Genomic DNA, 18,004 nt, shown 5'->3' on the forward strand with positions numbered 1-18,004 from the left:
GGGGCGAATGGTCCTCGGAGATTTGTGCAGTCAGAGGCGTGCTGATGAATAGTGTGCTACATGCCAGATATAAACAGGCTTACTGTAAATTACTGGTCCGGCTTGTAAAAGGGTGGAAGCGGAGGACAGACGTGCAATAAAATGTGCTCGAGTTCAACTTGTTCGACAGAGTTCTGAATCATCTGTTGGATCTGTGAGTTCAAAAGCAACACAAGGATGGTGCTCAATTTAATAAACAGTAAGTTACCCATCAGTCATACTTATTAGGTTTTCTCATCAAAAATTACAAATCAGAGCAAGTTATTCTTCAAATGCTTTTCTCAGAACTACATTTGAACTTCAGGAAACTGAAAATGTGACGTATTTGTAACATTTAGCAATTATCAGGGTAATGCAATGATATTAAAATAACAACAAAGATGAGGGATTGTAAAATATCGTCCTCAGCGAAAGTTCCTCATTCCATCAAGTTCAAACATTTGCATACTCCTTGATCTGATGGCAGAGCTCAAGGCGACACGCGCAATCAAAATCTCAGACACGTCACTGCCACTAAACACACACACACACACACACACACCTGTCAAAAGTTCCTACCTCGAAGTTTGAGCCCATGCTCGTCCATCGTTTATCTCAGTCCACAACAATGATTAACAGGAGACACGGGAGAAGCCAAAAAAGGACAGGAGGAGATAGTTCAAAACAGAATTTGATATTCCTGCCTGCCTCTCCTCCTCCCTGCTCTGCCTCTGTTCCTCCTTGACCAGAGACGAAGGAAAAGATGAGAGGAATGCAGCAGAGAGAGAGAGAGAGAGAGAGAGAGAGAGAGAGAGAGAGAGAGAGAGAGAGAGAGAGAGGGAAAGAAAGAGGGACACTGTCAATGAAAGAGAGAGGAACTGTAGCCCAGCAGAGCAGGACAGGGCAAGCCAAGAGTGGGGAGACATGAAGCTTCGTGGAATAGGGGACGGAACGCAGATAAACACAGAAACACTGTTCAGCACCATCCCAGCGTGCAACAGGGGAGAATGCAAGTGGCGGCAGAAGATGCGGAGACAAAGAACGGGATATCAGAGAGACGCTGACGAACAGACACAACGAGGAATATGAGGAGGTGATGAGGCATGAGGCTGGAGATTCACACAGGGGCTCAGTCTGCAGGCAAAACCACCGATGTAAGTAATATAAGGACACAGCTAGAAAATACCAGCGACTCCGGAATAAATTCTGTATAAAAAGCAATGAAATCTGTTCATGTTATTTCTGTGTCTGACGTCATTGGAAAGCCCGTTTATTTCCCTTTTAAATTGTGTCACTTTTGCAATAAACGTGCATTTGCAGATTGAGCCGCGTGAGTTTGTGAGTTGAGCGCATAAAATAAAATCTTAAATCTGCTCTGGTGAATCCAAACAGCGAGGAATACGAGCCTCCAAACAAAAGATACGAGAGACACAAACGCCTTCTCTTCTTTTAGGGAAGGTTTTATAAATCCCATCCACTCCTGTTCCTGTAGTAAAGTGCACAGCAATGTCATAAATATTCTAAATATTTCAAAATCCATATGATCTGGAATCAGACAATGGACAATACCAAAACAAGTCATTCTATGTACCGTATTTGGCTACATGCAAACTTTTTGACCTTTCATTATCATTCCTTATTCTTCTGATGGAGCAGACTCTTTTTCAATTGAAGGAGAAATGACTGAATGAAGAAGGAAATAAAACACCCAGAGATCAAACAGTTTCTGGGCACCATGTCATCCTAGATGGCATCGACATGCTGGCTGTCTGACTTCTACATGAGCGAATCCATCCTTACCCAGGTCGAGGCTCGGACTGTCCTGCTTTCCTTTCCTCCTGAAAAACTTCCGCTTTCGCCACGACGTCCATTTACTCAGACTCATGACGGAATGCGAGCGTTGAAAAGAATCAGATGTTCGGCGAGAGGAAGAAATGAAAGCGACATATCCGGAAGAGGAAGACAAGGTGGTGTTGGTGGGAGAGTGAGCGAGGAGAAAAAAAGAAAAAAAAAAAAAGATAGAGGAAGTAGATGTGTAAGAGCAGTCATCTCACACACACATACACACAAAACACCTCCCAAATATTTGGCTTTTTACTCCAGGATGAGGAACTAATTATAAGCCCCCAGTTTTTCATACAAGTCTCTATAATGTCAGTTATGAAGGCATGGGTCCCCACAACGTAGGTGAAAACACTGACATGCAAACACACACACACACGTAAATGCTCAAAAACTTAAGAGAGTGCAAAGAATGAGTGGGGGGGGGGGGGATAACAGGAGAGGCTTCAGTTTCTTAGTTAACAGGTTAGTGACAGGTGACTGAGGGGTCTCTGTGTGCTTTGAGGTTCCGGACAGCTGATCTCCCCCCCCTGAAAATCACAGACGACCGCTGGAAACGGCGGCTCGTGTTCTCTCACGCTCCGGAAAATGAAAGCAGATAAACATGACCCGGAGCGACCCAGACTCCCTGAGACGTGCTGCGGCGCTCTGAGCTCTGACACTCGCCTCTATTGCTAATATTTACATGAAAGTCAAACCTCCGCTGCCGAACGGAGCCACAGGAGCACAGAACCCAAAAACTGAGACGCGGGTTCCGAGGGAGAGCGAGCGCTGCAGACCATTTGCTCGCCGATACATGAAGTCAATGAGAGGCAACTGAACAAACAGCTCTATTCCCACACAGAGAGGGTGAAATGGAGAGATGCGACGGGGGGGGGGGGGGGTGGGAGGGAAACACGGAGAGAAAGTTAATTTTCCTGTGTTTTGTTTTCTCTTTTCCTTTCCTTCACAGAAAAGGAAGCAGAGGAGGAATACCAGCTTCCAGCGTCTGACTGAATTAAAACCACTTCCTTCCAGCAGCTGGTCACGACCCAGAGGACTGAAACGGTTTGGGCAAGGCCGGCCCTGGCAGCAGCTGAGGGAAACAAAAGAGGAAGTGGAAACTTTGCGCCAGGCTGCGTCAGTCGGTGACAGACGTCCGATGCTGCCTGCGTCCCCGTCCGCCATCCAGCTGACTGAATTAGCCGAGCGTGTTCGGATGCGCTCGCGGAGACAACCCGGCAGCTCTGACTAACCTGCGGAAAAAATGAATCCAATCTTCCATTTTCACATCCCGCCACAAATGGTTCGATTCCTGGATGTCTGACATTCAATATGAAGGAATGGACGATTATGTCATGTGGTATTAAGTCAATAAAAGTGACCAACTGTAATTACTGGTGATTTCTAAATGAAAAGATCCTTCTGCAATCATGCTTTGTTTTCCTTCCTTGCCCAACCATCAAAGCTTCCTTTCCCACAAGTCCGACAAACCACTCAAGAGCAATTTCTGGCACAGAGCCTCGTGCGACCGAGAGAAGAGAAGTAGCTCCGTCCGCAGCTTTGCTCTGTAACAGGGATGTCATGACAGAGGTGTGTTTTTATAAGTTTTTGACAACATAAATGGAAAAGAATACCAACACTTCATTTATCTTAGAGGAAAATTCTTTAATTTAACAAAAAGTCTCATTTTTCATCTTCACAATATTTGTGGTTTTACTTTTTTTGAATTCTCTGTTTCTAGAGAAGTGGCTTCATCTTGGTGTGGATCTGGAAATTTTGAAAAACTGAATAAAAGAAATTCCAATATTTTTGTAATTACATAAATAGCTGTTGTTTCACTGTTAATATATAAAACACATTTTCAGGAACTGTACTTTTATCCATTTTGTTACAGGGGTGTTAAATGCAACAGAAATGTCCACTTGTCTGAATTCTTCTACATCAGGTAGTTGTCGCATTTGCTGTTGTTGCTATTTGTAGGGTCCATGTCCATGACAGCAAAAGACAGTGAGGCTCAACGCAGAAAGTATTTAATTCAGTGTAACGAAAAATACTTATGGGCTTATGATGAATTTTGGGAAATATCCCAACACAAAGTAAGTACAAAATAAATGTGAATGCTCCAGAAAAATGGTGAAAAAAGAGTGGCACGCATTAAAAAGAAAATGTAGCTATAAAATAACTGTGTCAAACTGTCAGCAAAGGGAGAAACTAGAGGGGGTGAAACCAGTGAAATGACAGCACAATAATGCACAAATTCAAATGTTTTAGTGCAAATAAATAGAATATATGCATGAAAGCACAACAACGCATTGGTTTTATATGACACCTTTTTTCAGTGAACTCAAGGTCACTAATATTATTCATTCCATACTCAACGGTTGTAAACTATCTGCAGCCACAGCTACCCTGGGGAAGACTGACAGAAGTGAGGCTTCCCATCAAGGTACTGACCAGACCCTACCCTACATAGCTTCTGAGGTCTGATTGGATCAGGCAACAGCAAGGTAGCATGACCCATAATGCAATGTCTTCAAGCTAAACACTATTTCAACTTTATCCCAATTTTATAACAATTTATCCTATAGTGTAAAATACAATCAAATCTCTCGCTCAATACTGCTAGACCTAAAACTACAACCATGACCCATCTACATCCATTTGCAGTCATCTGACAGGCCGGACTCGACCCTTTAGCAGGTCAGTTTTGGCCCACAGACCATATGTTTGACACAGCTTCAAGCTCATCCCACATGAACGGAAACATTCATGTATTGAAAGGTCAGTAACCTCACTGAGTCAGATTAAACTTTATGGCACTGTATGGCATAAAAATCAATGAGAAGCCAGGGTGAGATTAGACACTATTGTGAGAGAACGCACTCCAATTATAAATTTAGATAAAATTAAATCATATTCCATGTTTAATATTAAACTGTGAGTTCATGTGTCTCCCTGATCATTCCGTGTGTTTTTTTTCCTGTGGCAGAGCTGAACACAATGACAGAAAACATGAGGAACTTGCCTCCTCCCATCACAGCTCCTGTGGCGGTGGAATCAATTTATCGTGCTCCAACATTCAGTTGAAACTTGTTTCTTTTATTCTCTGCAGATTGTGTTTTTCTGCTCAAAATCAGAAGGGTTAAGTCTGACCCATCTCCATATTTGATTTTGTCAATACCAGTTCCTCCTCTCCAACTTGTACATCATGTAATCTCGAAATCTTGATATACCATGAATAACGATGTATCACCCAGTTCTAGAGGATATTAAAACACGGTGCACGTTAAGACGCCTCATGACTTTATATTTTTTAAAAAAACATGTTTAGAAATTACACCAGCATTATAATGAACAATAGAATATGACAAGATAGCTGCTGTTCAAAACCAGAAACTGTGTGTGTGTGTGTGTGTGTGTGTGTGTGTGTGTGTGTGTGCGTGTGTGTGTTCCACTCCAGGGAAACCACAGCAGAAATTCTTGAAAGGATGGAATTCTTTTACAGTATTAGAGAAGCCCTCCACAAGGACGCTGTGTTAAACTCTTTTCTTTCAGCAGCCCTTCAGACAGATAACCAGTCTCCCAAAAGGCGGCTTCCACTCGGCTGTCACTCTTTGATCTCCGGCGAGCTGCAGGGCTTTGTGATGAAATACTGTAATGAACTTGTTTGTCGGACCCGCATTTCCTTTGCCTCCCTCTCTGATATTACACTTTGATTTCAGTTTGTTTCAGCAGTCGCGAGACAGAAAAAAGACTCAGACCCAGTTAAATCAAACTCCAACATGTGCTGGCCTACTGCTCGCACTGTTAGGACATTTTTCTCAGTGTGATAAATACTTCATGTTTTAATGATTATGTCTTTCTGATCTATCTTTCGTGCAGCTCAATATCATTGGGTACTGGAGCAAATCCCGGCGGCTGATGGGAGATGGGAGGATATAGTATTGACAGGTTGAATATCCATCACACTCACTTCCTCAGAGAATTCAGAGGCACCAAGTAGTCTCAATGGTTGAACCGTGATACAAAAACCAAAGGAAAAACACATCACAGACTCCAAAGGCAGTCCTCGGAAAGACCAAATTCCCATGTCTAAACCCTAAAAAGGCTTTTTTTTGCTGAGTGCATTACACACACTGCCTGGGTGTCCTCAGTTTGAGTTGGGCCTCAGACGTTTTGGCGCATCAGCTGCTGTATTTTTCTGAGAAACCTCTCCGCGCAACACTGGAAAAACCCAACCGAACACACTCATCTGTGATGGCTCTGTGCTCGTCCACACTCCCACTGCACGAGATAGAGAGACACTTACGATGCTGTTAATGGTTTTACACTCCCAATAAGCACGACGTGTTTACACTGCAAAGCTAACTTTAGTATTATAACTGCAGAAAGGAGCGTTACAAATTCAGCACCGTGATACAGAGGAGACTGTCTAAAAACGGCAGCCATAAGGGGTTAATGTAAACTCTCCGTGGGCCTTAACCTGGTTTTGTGTTTTACTAAATCCTGTCATGCGATGGGTCAGAGGGTAGATTGGGCAACATGGCTTTGTGGCTCTAATTAGCTCAGAAAAGGAAAAAAAAAAAAATGGGAGGGAGGGGGGATTTAAACTGGAAGGGCTTGCTTTGGAAAAGGGAGATCCACAGGAGGAGGAGCCTGCTGTGTGTGTGTGTGTGTGTGTGTGTGTGTGTGTGTGTGTGTGTGTTTTAACAACCACAGTCACATCCAAAACTAATCATTTTCAGCCTCGGCTTGAACAGTCTAAATGTCATCTGGGCTGGGCGGGGTGTCAGCACGCCGCCTGCACACGGACCAGAGAACCGGAGAGTCCCACAGACAACCGCGCCCAGGGGAGACGTTTTGGCCAAGTGCCCCTGCTTCCCCAAACTTCCAGCCAAACTTTTTGCAGCGCTGCCTTCCTCCTGCTTCCCAGGCAGACAGATTCAGCTGCGAGCGCAAAGACTTGCGACGACCGCAGAGGGATTTTGTGTGTCTATATATACACGCGCGCAGTTGTGTGGACACATACAGCTCAATTCCCCGGTGGATACAGCTTCCCGAAATCTCCCACCCAAGCTGAAATTGATGGTTTGAAAAAAAAAAAAAAAGAACAACAGCATGTCGCTATGCACTTACAAAACAATGTACATCAGTGCCATCGTATTGCTTCAGAACGTCTTAATGTTTCGTCTAATTACTTCTAAGCAAGTGATCCAATCGTTTTTCAGCAGCTCTGAAATCTCCCTGAGTACTCGGTCCACCCTGACGCACGAGGCCAAGGCTAGAATTAAAGTCATGACATGTAGCTGAGCTAGTATGGTGACAAAAACACACCCTGAAGTCCACACCCTCCGTTTGGTGACACACACGCTCTCACACACACACACTCTCTCATGCTCTCTTGCTAAAAGCAGCCAGATTTCTTGCATTACACCGTCACACCCAAAGATGATGTGTAAGCAGATGGCCGAACGTGTGTGTGGCTCCACTGCGGAACCTGAAGGATAAAGATCCAGACACGCTCTGCGAGAACAAAGAGATGTGGTCATTTTCTAAATGTGGCCGAAACAAGAAGTGGGTTAGATCAAGCGAGGACGTTACAAACTTCACGGGAAACTTGCGTGAGGAAGTCCTTTTTCACAGAAGCCACACCCACTTCAAATGACTGACCAATCACACTGTTGGACGCTGCATGAGGCCAGAGATCTACCCAGACGTGTCGAGAACAAGTTGAGAGAGAATAAACAGAATAAAATATATGTAATAGATCCATTTCTTTTCCTAGACCTAAATGTTCAACCTGGACTGAAATGTACAAGGTACCATGAATCTGTTGTGTGCTACTAAGGGCTGCTGTGGTTGTCCTGTTAACACAAACGCATTTATCACTGAGAATAATGAACTGAAGGGAAGAAAAATCAGAAACAATGCAGCAGAACAAGACCAGGTCAGGTAACCGGAGCCGTGGTTTTAAGAGGGCTCTTCTACGGAAGAGCTCTCAAGTGACAAATAAACAGCGAGGAAAAAGGTCAGGCGAGTCTTTATTATTGTGTAATGGCTGCTGAACAACAGCGCCTAACCCTCTCGGATGATATTTGACCTGTTACATTTGTCCGAACTATGGAAAAGTAGGGGGAAGGGAACAGCACAGAAAGGAAATCGACTGGACTTTAGGGAGTTATAAGATAATTCAACCAGAGCCTAGTTAAACAGTCTGCATATGCAACTTCTAATAACTGCTTTAGACCATTTAGAAATACAAAAAAAGGAAAAAAAAAAAAAGAAAGAAAGAAAAGGGAAAATGGGCTTTGTAAAAAATAATTAAATGGTACATCTCTTACACTTGACATCCCCTTCACATAAACCTATAATTTGGGGATATTTGTTAATACTTAAACCTGTCGATCACTGAGCTTGACGCTCTGTAGACATGTGGTTATGCTTATCATTAAATTACTATTTGAATCTATCGCTTGGCACACTCTCATCCTGCGCCCTGTTTTCTCTTCTCGATCCATCGTTGGCTTGGATAAGTTCTGAAGCAGGCAAGAAGACAAACGTCCTCCTCAAACTCCTCGTGCAAACCACTGACTAACACACACCAGCTGAAATACCTGATTGGCAGCTTCACACTAAAGGCGCTCGCTCCCTCGGTGACGCCAGGACAGCTGGCGTCGACCTTGAGTCAGTCAGCGCCGACGACGAAAACCAGAGCGTGTGCTGCTGCGGTACACGCTCCGCTGTTTAAAATAAATTCTTCAAGCTTTCAAACAAGCCCACATTGGTGGCCGGCATGGGGGTCATATACCAACGAGTGCAGCAATGCTTGTTTCAGGCAGAAGTGTCGCATCAGCTGCAAAAACATCCTTACACCTGCCCACCACACACACACACACACACACACACACACACACACACACACACACACACACACACACACACCTGCTTGTCAGTCAGTGCTCAGAGGCCACCTATTCAGCAACATGTAGGCTGCAAATCCTTCACACATCAGGTTTGTTATGGATACTCTGACCTTCAAACAATGCTTTTCCATCACCATGGTTCATAGATAAGTTTAAAAAAGCCAGCTTTCCTCCCTCTTTTACACAAATGCCAATTGAAGTTTTTGTTTTGTTTTTGTTTTTTTTTTCCAGGGAGATCCTGGGCAGGCAGGCTTTGGCTGCCTCCAGTTTACTGTCAGCCTCACAAAAGATTGAAAACGATGACTGCTGTTAAGCATGACAATATCTAAGAGGCTCATTTCAAGAGAATAGATACATCCCACCAAGAGGGAAAGACTCCAATTCAAAGATGTGGGTCTGTATTTAAAAAAAAAAGGAAGAGGAAGAGGAAGACTGTTGTCTGTGAGCTGTTCCTCCTCATGTTCCCGCATGAAGTAAACAACGAATGCATGAAGTGAAAATGTATTGACTCTGTGTCAGTAGTATTTTGTGCCTGAGGACCTGAGGACTGGAGGCCCAGCAGCTCTTCGGTAATTATTACTGACAGACCTGCACAGTGTCAGCTAAACACACGATATGCAACAATGTAATGCCTGAACTCCTCTGATGCCGATGTCCTTGTGCTTAGGAACTTGTTCTTTCAAATGATAGTCTGTAGGTTTTTGTACATAATTGTAACCAAATACAACTGTATTACTGTATTACTTTTGATTATACAGTCCCCACCTTGTTCACTTTGTTGTTTTTAACATTTTTTCAATGATTTTTTTTTACTCTTGCCCTGCTGGCACTGGGTGTTGTGTTATATCAAAATAATGAAGTTTGCACTTCAGTTAGTGTTTTGATAAATTTTCCATAAATCGTACCGCTCTAATTACTCACAACTTTTATTTAAAACATCTTCCGTTGCCTCGACTGCAGCCGTTTCCTCTGTTTTAATGTTGTTTCACTGAGTTCACATACTCTGAGAATTATGAAATAGAAACCTAGTTTCAGTCATATTTCTATAAGCTCAGGAACTGAACACACACCACAAATAACCCTCCACAGAGTGAAGATATGAAGCAGTTGGTTACCCAAACACAAAAGCGCATCGCTGCAGGATTTTTGTTATAAAGTGCCACTATGCTATTTGTTAACTTTCCCCCCTCTCTGCCATATGAGAAAGCATTATTTTTAGGGGTTGCTGAGGAAACCCGAATCTTTGCAAGAAAAGCATTGTGGTCTGGAGACAAGCGTTGTAAATTACAAACTCTTTCGGCACGGAGGAATTCCTGGCAGGGACCTGCTGGCGCTCTCAGGCTGGGTGGGTGAGGAGAGCTGGTACGCATAAACTGGACGTTTTTAAGTTGTGAGAGCGACAGCAGAGATGGAGAGTTGGCAGAGGAGCTGGGTTATCGTGAAGCCTGTACAAAAGAGTTTTTCTTTCCAAGAAACATGCTTTAAAGATCCTTCAGTTTACTTATCTATATTTAGAGCTGTAAGTTTGGAAATGTGTCACAATGGATTCTACTTTTATAGTTTAGGATGGATATTTAGGTAGATATTTCAAAGCTGAAGCTGTTTCAATCCCCAGTTATCCATAACACTTTCTAATATTCAGTCAAATGACAGACTAGTAACTTAATAAACATAAGCAAATGTGTAATTACAACTTTTTGAAAGGGAAAAGTGAATGACGTTCAATACAGATCTAACTGCAAAATCAATCCTTGCACATCCCACGCAGCGATTGTGAAAGTTAAGCTTTACTGTAGCTTTTGACTTGATCCTGTTAAAGAACAACCATCGTCACATGACAGGGATGCGTGCTTGCTTTGCTGTTTACTGGTACGTTTCCAGCATATCTTTACAGCCCATTTCCTTGCATAACAACAAAAACTTTGCTTTGGTGAGCAGCTCAATGTGAACAATAACGGGTAAAGCAACGCAAATGGGCTGCACCGTCACGACTTCGCAAATCTAAAAGCGATACACACCTTTAGTGGGACCGTCGACCATGTGATTGGAGGATTAAAAACAACTTGGCTGCGGCCACGTGTGTTAGTCACTATTTGGAAGATGTGAGCACATCCCCCAATTCTAGTAACAGTACATACTACACTCATTTTCTTGATTTGTTTCTATGTATGTCCATTTGAGTAGAATATGGATTTTTGTTTTAATTAATGCTTCACTCTGTCATTCTTTCAATTCGTCCAAAACTCACCAACCCAACACATAGTGGAACAAGCACACACTGAATTCCATCCTCAACAAGACGCAGACTAAAGTTATGAGGGTTATACTCCATATAACCTTAAGTAACCTTTCTTTCCCCACTAATACACTCCTTTTGTGTGTGTGTGTGTGTGTGTGTGTGTGTGTGTGTGTGTGTGTGTGTGTGTGTTGTCTACAAAAGATTAACCTATGGAAAGGAATGATCCACAGAGAAAGAGATCGCTGGGTGCGGCTCTCTTAACCCATCCCTACATTCTTGTCTCCTGTGCTGCCATTGGCCGGCCTCCCTGCTACTTTCTCTTTCTCGGTGAACACACGTTACAGTCAACTATCTCCAGCTCTCCTCACTGCGCCTCTGTCCCGTTTCCCCTGGCCTCCAAGGGAACTGCTGTTAACCATGCACAACAGGATTTCTGGCTCTGTCAGGGTTTCCTCTCACTAACTACTCCCATGTACGTACAAAAACAGACATTTTCTTTCACACCTTTGACTGATCCCGCAACGTTTTAGAACCTGCACCCACGCTAACATGCTCCCGAAGCTGCGGTGCACTACACGGAGCATCAACAGTCAACAATGACCGAAGCTTTCAGGCACATACCAGATCTCCACTTGATAATGTCGCTGAACTCCTCGTTGGCTCCTCCCTCTGCGGTGTCACCGTGTGATGCCATTGTCGTCAAATAATCCAAAGATTACGTGAGCGTGTGTCATACACTCACTAGCCTCTTGAAACTATGTAGAGGTGTTCTGCCTGCACCTGTAAAGTAAAATGAGGGTTCAGTCAGTATCCCTGTTGGTCAGCTTTCATTAAAACTGTAAGAAAACAGGGAAAAAAATCAATATTTATCACAGCTGATGTTTCTGCATCAGCCCTATAAACAGGTCAGCTTCAACAAGGCTGAGCTTCACATTCACTGGAATTAGATTAGAAGGACGGAGAAAGTCTCAAAAATGAAAATCAGTGAATCACAGCTGCCCTCACTTTATTTCCCCAACAGTATAAAAGACATTTGTGAATAAATATCATATATAATGTACCCCCTCCCAAAAACAACAACAACAAAAAAATCACACAAATGACACAGCTGATATGCCAGCTCAAAAACCACAAAAATTTGCTTCCTATGCTTTTGTTTTTTCCCTTTCAGCCACAGCACACAAAGACTTATCAGATCCAATGTGGACAAACGAGTTATGAACATGTTGAGACTCATGAAATACTGTCAGAAAGAAAAATGACCATGTTTCACAGTTCAGAATAGGATTTCTTGCATAGAGGTGCAAACGATCCAAGTTTTCTCCCCCCCCCCCCCAAAAAAAAAATGCAGTGACTTGTGCAGTTTGCTGTGTTGATGTAGCTCAATCTTTAACTTAGGCTCTAACTGTTAATCTCCACGTGGTTGTTTTGACCTGTGATCAGGTCAGCTGGTTAGCTCAGCCTGCAGACTTACTCTCAGTCAGTCCAGCCTCATAATGCGTGTGTGTGTTTTACTTTTGGAGGTGACCTTTCATTGAAAACTCAACAATGATCCCTCCCAAAACAGCTCACTTTTACCATGAAAGGAGTCCAGTTTTATCAAGCGGTGCTGGGTGAGTTACAGTCCTTGGGGGATGATGCAAGACCCAAAAATAACAACTGTAAACTGAAGGAAAAGCCAACCCCATCTGTCTCGCTGGTATCTTTACAATTTCAGTTCCCCTCTCTGTGTGAGGGCAGCGGTTTTGACAACCGAGGCTAAACAACTGAGGGGATACAATCTGACACTTTAATCTGATCTCCTCCGAGCAAGACTCGCAGGTCTGCTGCAGGACTTTTGATTTCTGACTCATTAGAAGAAAGCGAGGATAAATGAAAGCAGATTGAGCTGAGTTCTTTTTTTTTTTTTTTTTTTTTTGCCTGGCAAGAACAGAAGAGGATAAAAGTGCAACACTGCTACAGTCAGACAGACTGAGTGACTTTTTAAACAGTAAATCAGTGGTGGCCTTGTGGTTAATGTTTTATCTCCCAGTCCAAAAGTGCTGCCTTCAAACAATGTAACTGGAGGTGGGAACAAGATACGTGCAGGATATCAGGTGAAGTCACAATAGAGATTTATCCGTTAAACTTTTTTTTAGAACATGTATTCATTACATTCATTGCAACTGCACAAGTGTACTCTAAACTGTATTGTGAACAATGATTAAAATAAGGTTTCAAATCCCACACTCACCTCTGCTGTCACCAACAAGGAGTCAGGAGACGGCTTTCCTCCGAACCAGTCCAAAGCCTGCAGAGTCCGGAGAGTCAAATGCAGTCTATTGGCTCAGACGTACGACAGCTCCATCGATTTAAGGCATTTTCCACAATGGCCGAGGCACTTTTCTTCCCTAACCAACGTGAAAACTTAGCGAAAGCTGAACTGCACGGAGCCGTCCTGAGGCGCATCCAGCCTGCACGGCGCGCCAGATAAAGGACTTTCCGCAGTGCGAAGAAAAGTACATCCACTGCTGTCTGATAGGAACGCGGCCGCCTCAAGCTTCACAAAACGGAGGAAAAAAAAAAAAAAGAGGGTTAGTGCATTTCACGGATGAACACCACAGCGCTGTTCACGCAGGTCCCACAACTTTGTTCCTGTTGCTCTCTCAACTCTGCTGCGCACACAAGGTGAAGAGGGAGATAAACACCGGCAGAAGACTGCTGCTCCCCTTCAAAGTAAAACGCTCAACGAGCTACAGCATTCACTTTCTGGAATTTTGCGGACAATTTTTATTTCATAATTGCTTCATTAATTTAAAAAAAAGTGAAAATAATAACAGTGAATAAGTATTTTCACTTCATAGCCAAACTGAGACATGCCAATGACTCATTTCTGTGGCACTTGATTTATTCTGAAGGCCGGAAGCACACTCTCGGTGTTCACCATGGTTACCTTGCTGCGCGTGCTGCGCTCGCTCCCTCCGGCTGTAAAAGTTTTCCTGACGCTGATATGGAAACATGGCGCGGTGGTCGTCACGTGACGCAACGCCATCAAAACCAGCTACTTTTACTGGAAAACAGTAACAACAAAAAGTAAAGTCAGACTGTGATGCTGTTAACTCTTAATCCCTCCACGTCAGGAAGCTATAAGTGACTGTGCACGATCAGTGACCACTTGCTTCAAAAGGTTTTTTTATGATGTGAAGCACATCCAGTTTCAACACGTCATTGACCACTGACCTTGGTTCGAATCCCGACTGAGACAGAAGGAAAGCTGTTGAATTGACACTGCAGTGATACAGTATGATTTCTACATGTCGTATTAAAATGTTACACATCAGTACCTACACAATGATTTTGTCATATTGTGTGATGCGTTAGTTTTTACTTTTAGTCACAGTTTTTTTCATTTCACTGTTTGATTCTATTGTTTTGCATATTATTTCTCACAATAACATGTACCTGTGTAATCCATCAAACTTTATTTGTATAAATCGTACCTACCAGTCATTATGATAATAACAAAAAAAAAAAAACGCTGTTTGCGAAGTAGACAGTAAGATCGACAGTAAAATATATTATGTCCATCTTAATTCTTTATAGCTTGTCCAGGACTGAGGAACATGTCCCAGCTGTATGTGTAAGGGCAGAGTACACACGCACACAGAGAGAGAACATGCAAACTCCATACAGAGAGGTCAAGCTGATATGTGAACCCACAACATTCACAGTGTGATGAAAGAGCACCAACCACTGCCTCGCTGTGCAAATAAATAAAATGGAAAATACATATAGGAATGTAAAACTGGCATAACAAACAAGATAAACAATTATACAGAAACTAAACTATTCCAACTTTGTGTCAAATATTCTTCAGCCTTAAAATCTGATAATGTACCATGTTTTGTTGTCTCCAGGACAAAACTACATCATTGCCAGATACGAGGAATGGGAACAGGAAGCATAGAGAGAAATGGAAAAGTGCCTTGAAAGTGCATTTCTTGAGAAGATTAACTGCATTCCACTGCCGGCTGCTTATCATTTTGTTGGGAATTCTAACCCAAAACAAATCCTAGGAACTGCCAGCCGACCTCAAGATAGGCACAGTGCAGACAAGGCAAGTATACATATACAGTCACAGACTACAACATTTTAACAGTCAGCTCTGAAGTCTGAAATATGTTGTATCTCTATACTATGTTGCTTTTTTTACTTGGAGTGATTTCAGTGATTTAAATTTAAATAACATTATATTGAGTTGTGTATTTCATTATGTCTTTGACATGCATGTTTATGGTCAAGGAAGGAACCTGAAAAGCATTGTAAGCCATAATTTCAAATATAAATACACTGTTGAACTGAAAACTCTCTTTACATCACATGCAAAACTAACCATGACTGCATTCTAATTGTAACAAATGTACCGTAATTTATAGCAAAGCTGTTGTGATGGATCACATTAGACTGTATGCTGCACTTTTTGTCTAGTAAAGCAAATTATAATCCAGTATTTCAGAACCTATAGTATCAGATATCCAATTAATGAACACAGCAATGCAACTTTGAACTGAATACAACAACAAATACAAAGCAGACAATTAAAATGATTTTGGGAAAAGAACATGGTAAAGGTTGAATTGGTACAAAAAATGCAAACATGACAAGTCAATACTCTACAAGTTCATTTATTTATTAGTTGTAAATTTGTTCATTTGTATCTGTATTCATAGACATTCTCAAAGTGCATCTCTTGACGTGGAAGTGTAAAACATCAAATACATGAGTTTAAAGTTTCTGGAGCTCCTGCCTCGGGTCCTTGGATACTTTTTGCAGCTCTTTTCTGTGCAGATGACGGGGTATGGATGAGTGCGAGGCATCGCCCTGTCAGTGAAATGAAATTACAGGGGTGAGAGTGTGTAGGCTTGGGGTTTCAACCCCTCCCAGAAACTAAGCTTAGAGTGCCCCCTGCTGTCTGAACGATGGAAGTGCCTATGGAGAATATAGAACGTCAGCAAAGTGAAAATATCACTCTTATCAAAAAAATTATAATTTTATCTCAGGTTTCAAAGTGAAATGTAACGTATGTACATCTGAATATCATGTTTTGAATACATTATGTATTGAATATAAAATTAACGATGCATTTACATGTTATGCACGTAATGATTGCATGTATTTAATGATTTTCGAGTATTCTGGCGGTGTGTAGCACATGTAAATGTCTTATTTTAGTTACAGATTATTAAAAAAAAAAACTGTCTTTTCCTGGTTCTGAGGAGCGTGATATGCGATGTATGACGGGGAATTTGCTGCACGTTACTGCAACACTGATGGCAGCGCTTGGAGTTCAAGTTTCGTTTTAGTTATGGTGTTGTCGCGCTCCAGCTTTTTTGCTGTCATTGCAATAAATGTCTAAGAGGCGATTATATTTTTTTTTGGAAACCCAATAATAAATTTACCAGGAGTGGGGTTCGAACCCACGCGGACATATGTCCATTGGATCTTAAGTCCAACGCCTTAACCACTCGGCCATCCTGGTATAGACACGCACTCAAATCGAGAGATGACATAACCTTCAAAAGACTGTTTTCGGTTGTGATTCTTCTCATTTACAGTTGGTTTATTACAGAAAGAGCAGTTTCTCACGATATGGAGCAAGCTGCATGCTAATGACGTCAACCAACAACGCTAAAGAAAGGAGCATTGCTGGTATGCAGCAGCTAACTCGCATTTCATACACAGTCCGCGCTAATAGCATGCTAGTCCAGCACGACACCGATTTTAATCCACGTTTAAAATTAAAATCGTGTTAGAATGTAAAAGGCGACAACAAAAGTACACAAGTCATGAAGTACTATGTCGAGCTATTTATCACTGTCATCGCCATTTTCAAATATACTAGCTGCACTAGTTTAATGATGTTAGCATAATGCTACACATAGCAGAAGTTACGGACAACTCCGCCGCACTGAACATGCAAGTGAACGGACACATGTTCCACATCGAAAACTAAATAAAGACGAAACACGAAGCGGCAAATACCAGCTAACCTAAAAATGAGCGTTTCGAAAACCGAAGTCGAGAATCCGAACAACTACGTCCGGAGAAACGAGAGTGAAAGTCTTCGCTGCTCCTCCTCTTGCTCGTTTGAGCGTCTGTCTGGCTGGTAGCCTGGCACACACCGGCTTCAATCTGTCCATGCCTTTCAAAGTTTCTATTTCTCCTCACCTCACCTCCTGGAAATGTAGCTTCTACCTGTCATGGAAATATAGTTATATTGGCTACAGTATAATATAGACCTACATGTAACTATAGATGCAAGTTGATACATTCATCTCAGAAAATAATAAAAATAAAGTTAATGGTATAAATATATATTGCTTTCACATAAAGAAATACTGCTTTGTGGTGAGCAGAAACCCTGCTGGACTAAATAATGTCTAATTTCATATTAACTGTCCCCACTTTCATCACGAACACACAATAATAAAAATTGCCTTGAAATGCTATTTTCTTTTACATCAATTTTTCTAATTTATTAAAGTAATTAAAGTAAATTAAGGCCATAATTATCAAAATAGTAGTTTATAGTATCAAAATAGTAGTTCAAAAATGCTTCAGTTGTGAGTATTTTATCTAATTTTTATGTACATGTATATATTTGACCAAAATACAGTGGTCCTACAGCTTTTCATAGTTTTGAAAATAGTAAAAAGACCATCATTACAGAACTTTTTTAAACAAGGTATTAGAATATTTGCATGTGATGTAATGTCTTGAAAGCATTACACATATGAGTTGAACCTCAGAGGTTCAGTAATAATAAAGTTTGCATTAACTACCGGTAATTCATGATTACAACAGATTATCATGTTTTTTCTAATTTGTGCCCAATATTGGCACACTACCAAACATCAAAAGCTTTTCATTTATCATCTGTAATTTGAAATTTTGAGTCGACCCCTTAATTCTAACATTCTTGTGACTCAATTACTTGCAAACTTCAAAAGAACACGTCGCC

At 41.8% G+C, this 18,004-nt stretch overlaps 1 protein-coding gene and 1 non-coding gene across 5 annotated transcripts in view; both read right to left on the reverse strand.

Annotated features, from left to right (window-relative positions):
• Window positions 1–13,554, reverse strand: part of utrn (utrophin) — a 186,967-nt gene extending 173,413 nt beyond the window's left edge. For 2 of the 4 annotated variants that reach the window (XM_030110918.1, XM_030110916.1), the window contains exon 1: window positions 1,819–1,940. In XM_030110918.1, the coding sequence (XP_029966778.1) occupies window positions 1,819–1,903 (85 nt within the window). In that variant the 5' untranslated portion in view covers window positions 1,904–1,940. Of the gene's footprint in view, window positions 1–597; window positions 742–1,818; window positions 1,941–11,625; window positions 11,785–13,237 lie in introns of those variants that run through there. The other 2 variants (XM_030110917.1, XM_030110919.1) reach the window with 2 other exon arrangements.
• A 2,885-nt stretch (window positions 13,555–16,439) lies between these two features.
• On the reverse strand, window positions 16,440–16,522 carry trnal-uaa (transfer RNA leucine (anticodon UAA)). Its single transcript has one exon. It is a non-coding gene; the product is annotated as a tRNA-Leu (tRNA).
• Window positions 16,523–18,004: the final 1,482 nt, after the last annotated feature.

The sequence above is a fragment of the Salarias fasciatus genome, chromosome 15, assembly GCF_902148845.1.
Source record: "Salarias fasciatus chromosome 15, fSalaFa1.1, whole genome shotgun sequence".
Classification (NCBI taxonomy): Eukaryota; Metazoa; Chordata; class Actinopteri; order Blenniiformes; family Blenniidae; genus Salarias; species Salarias fasciatus.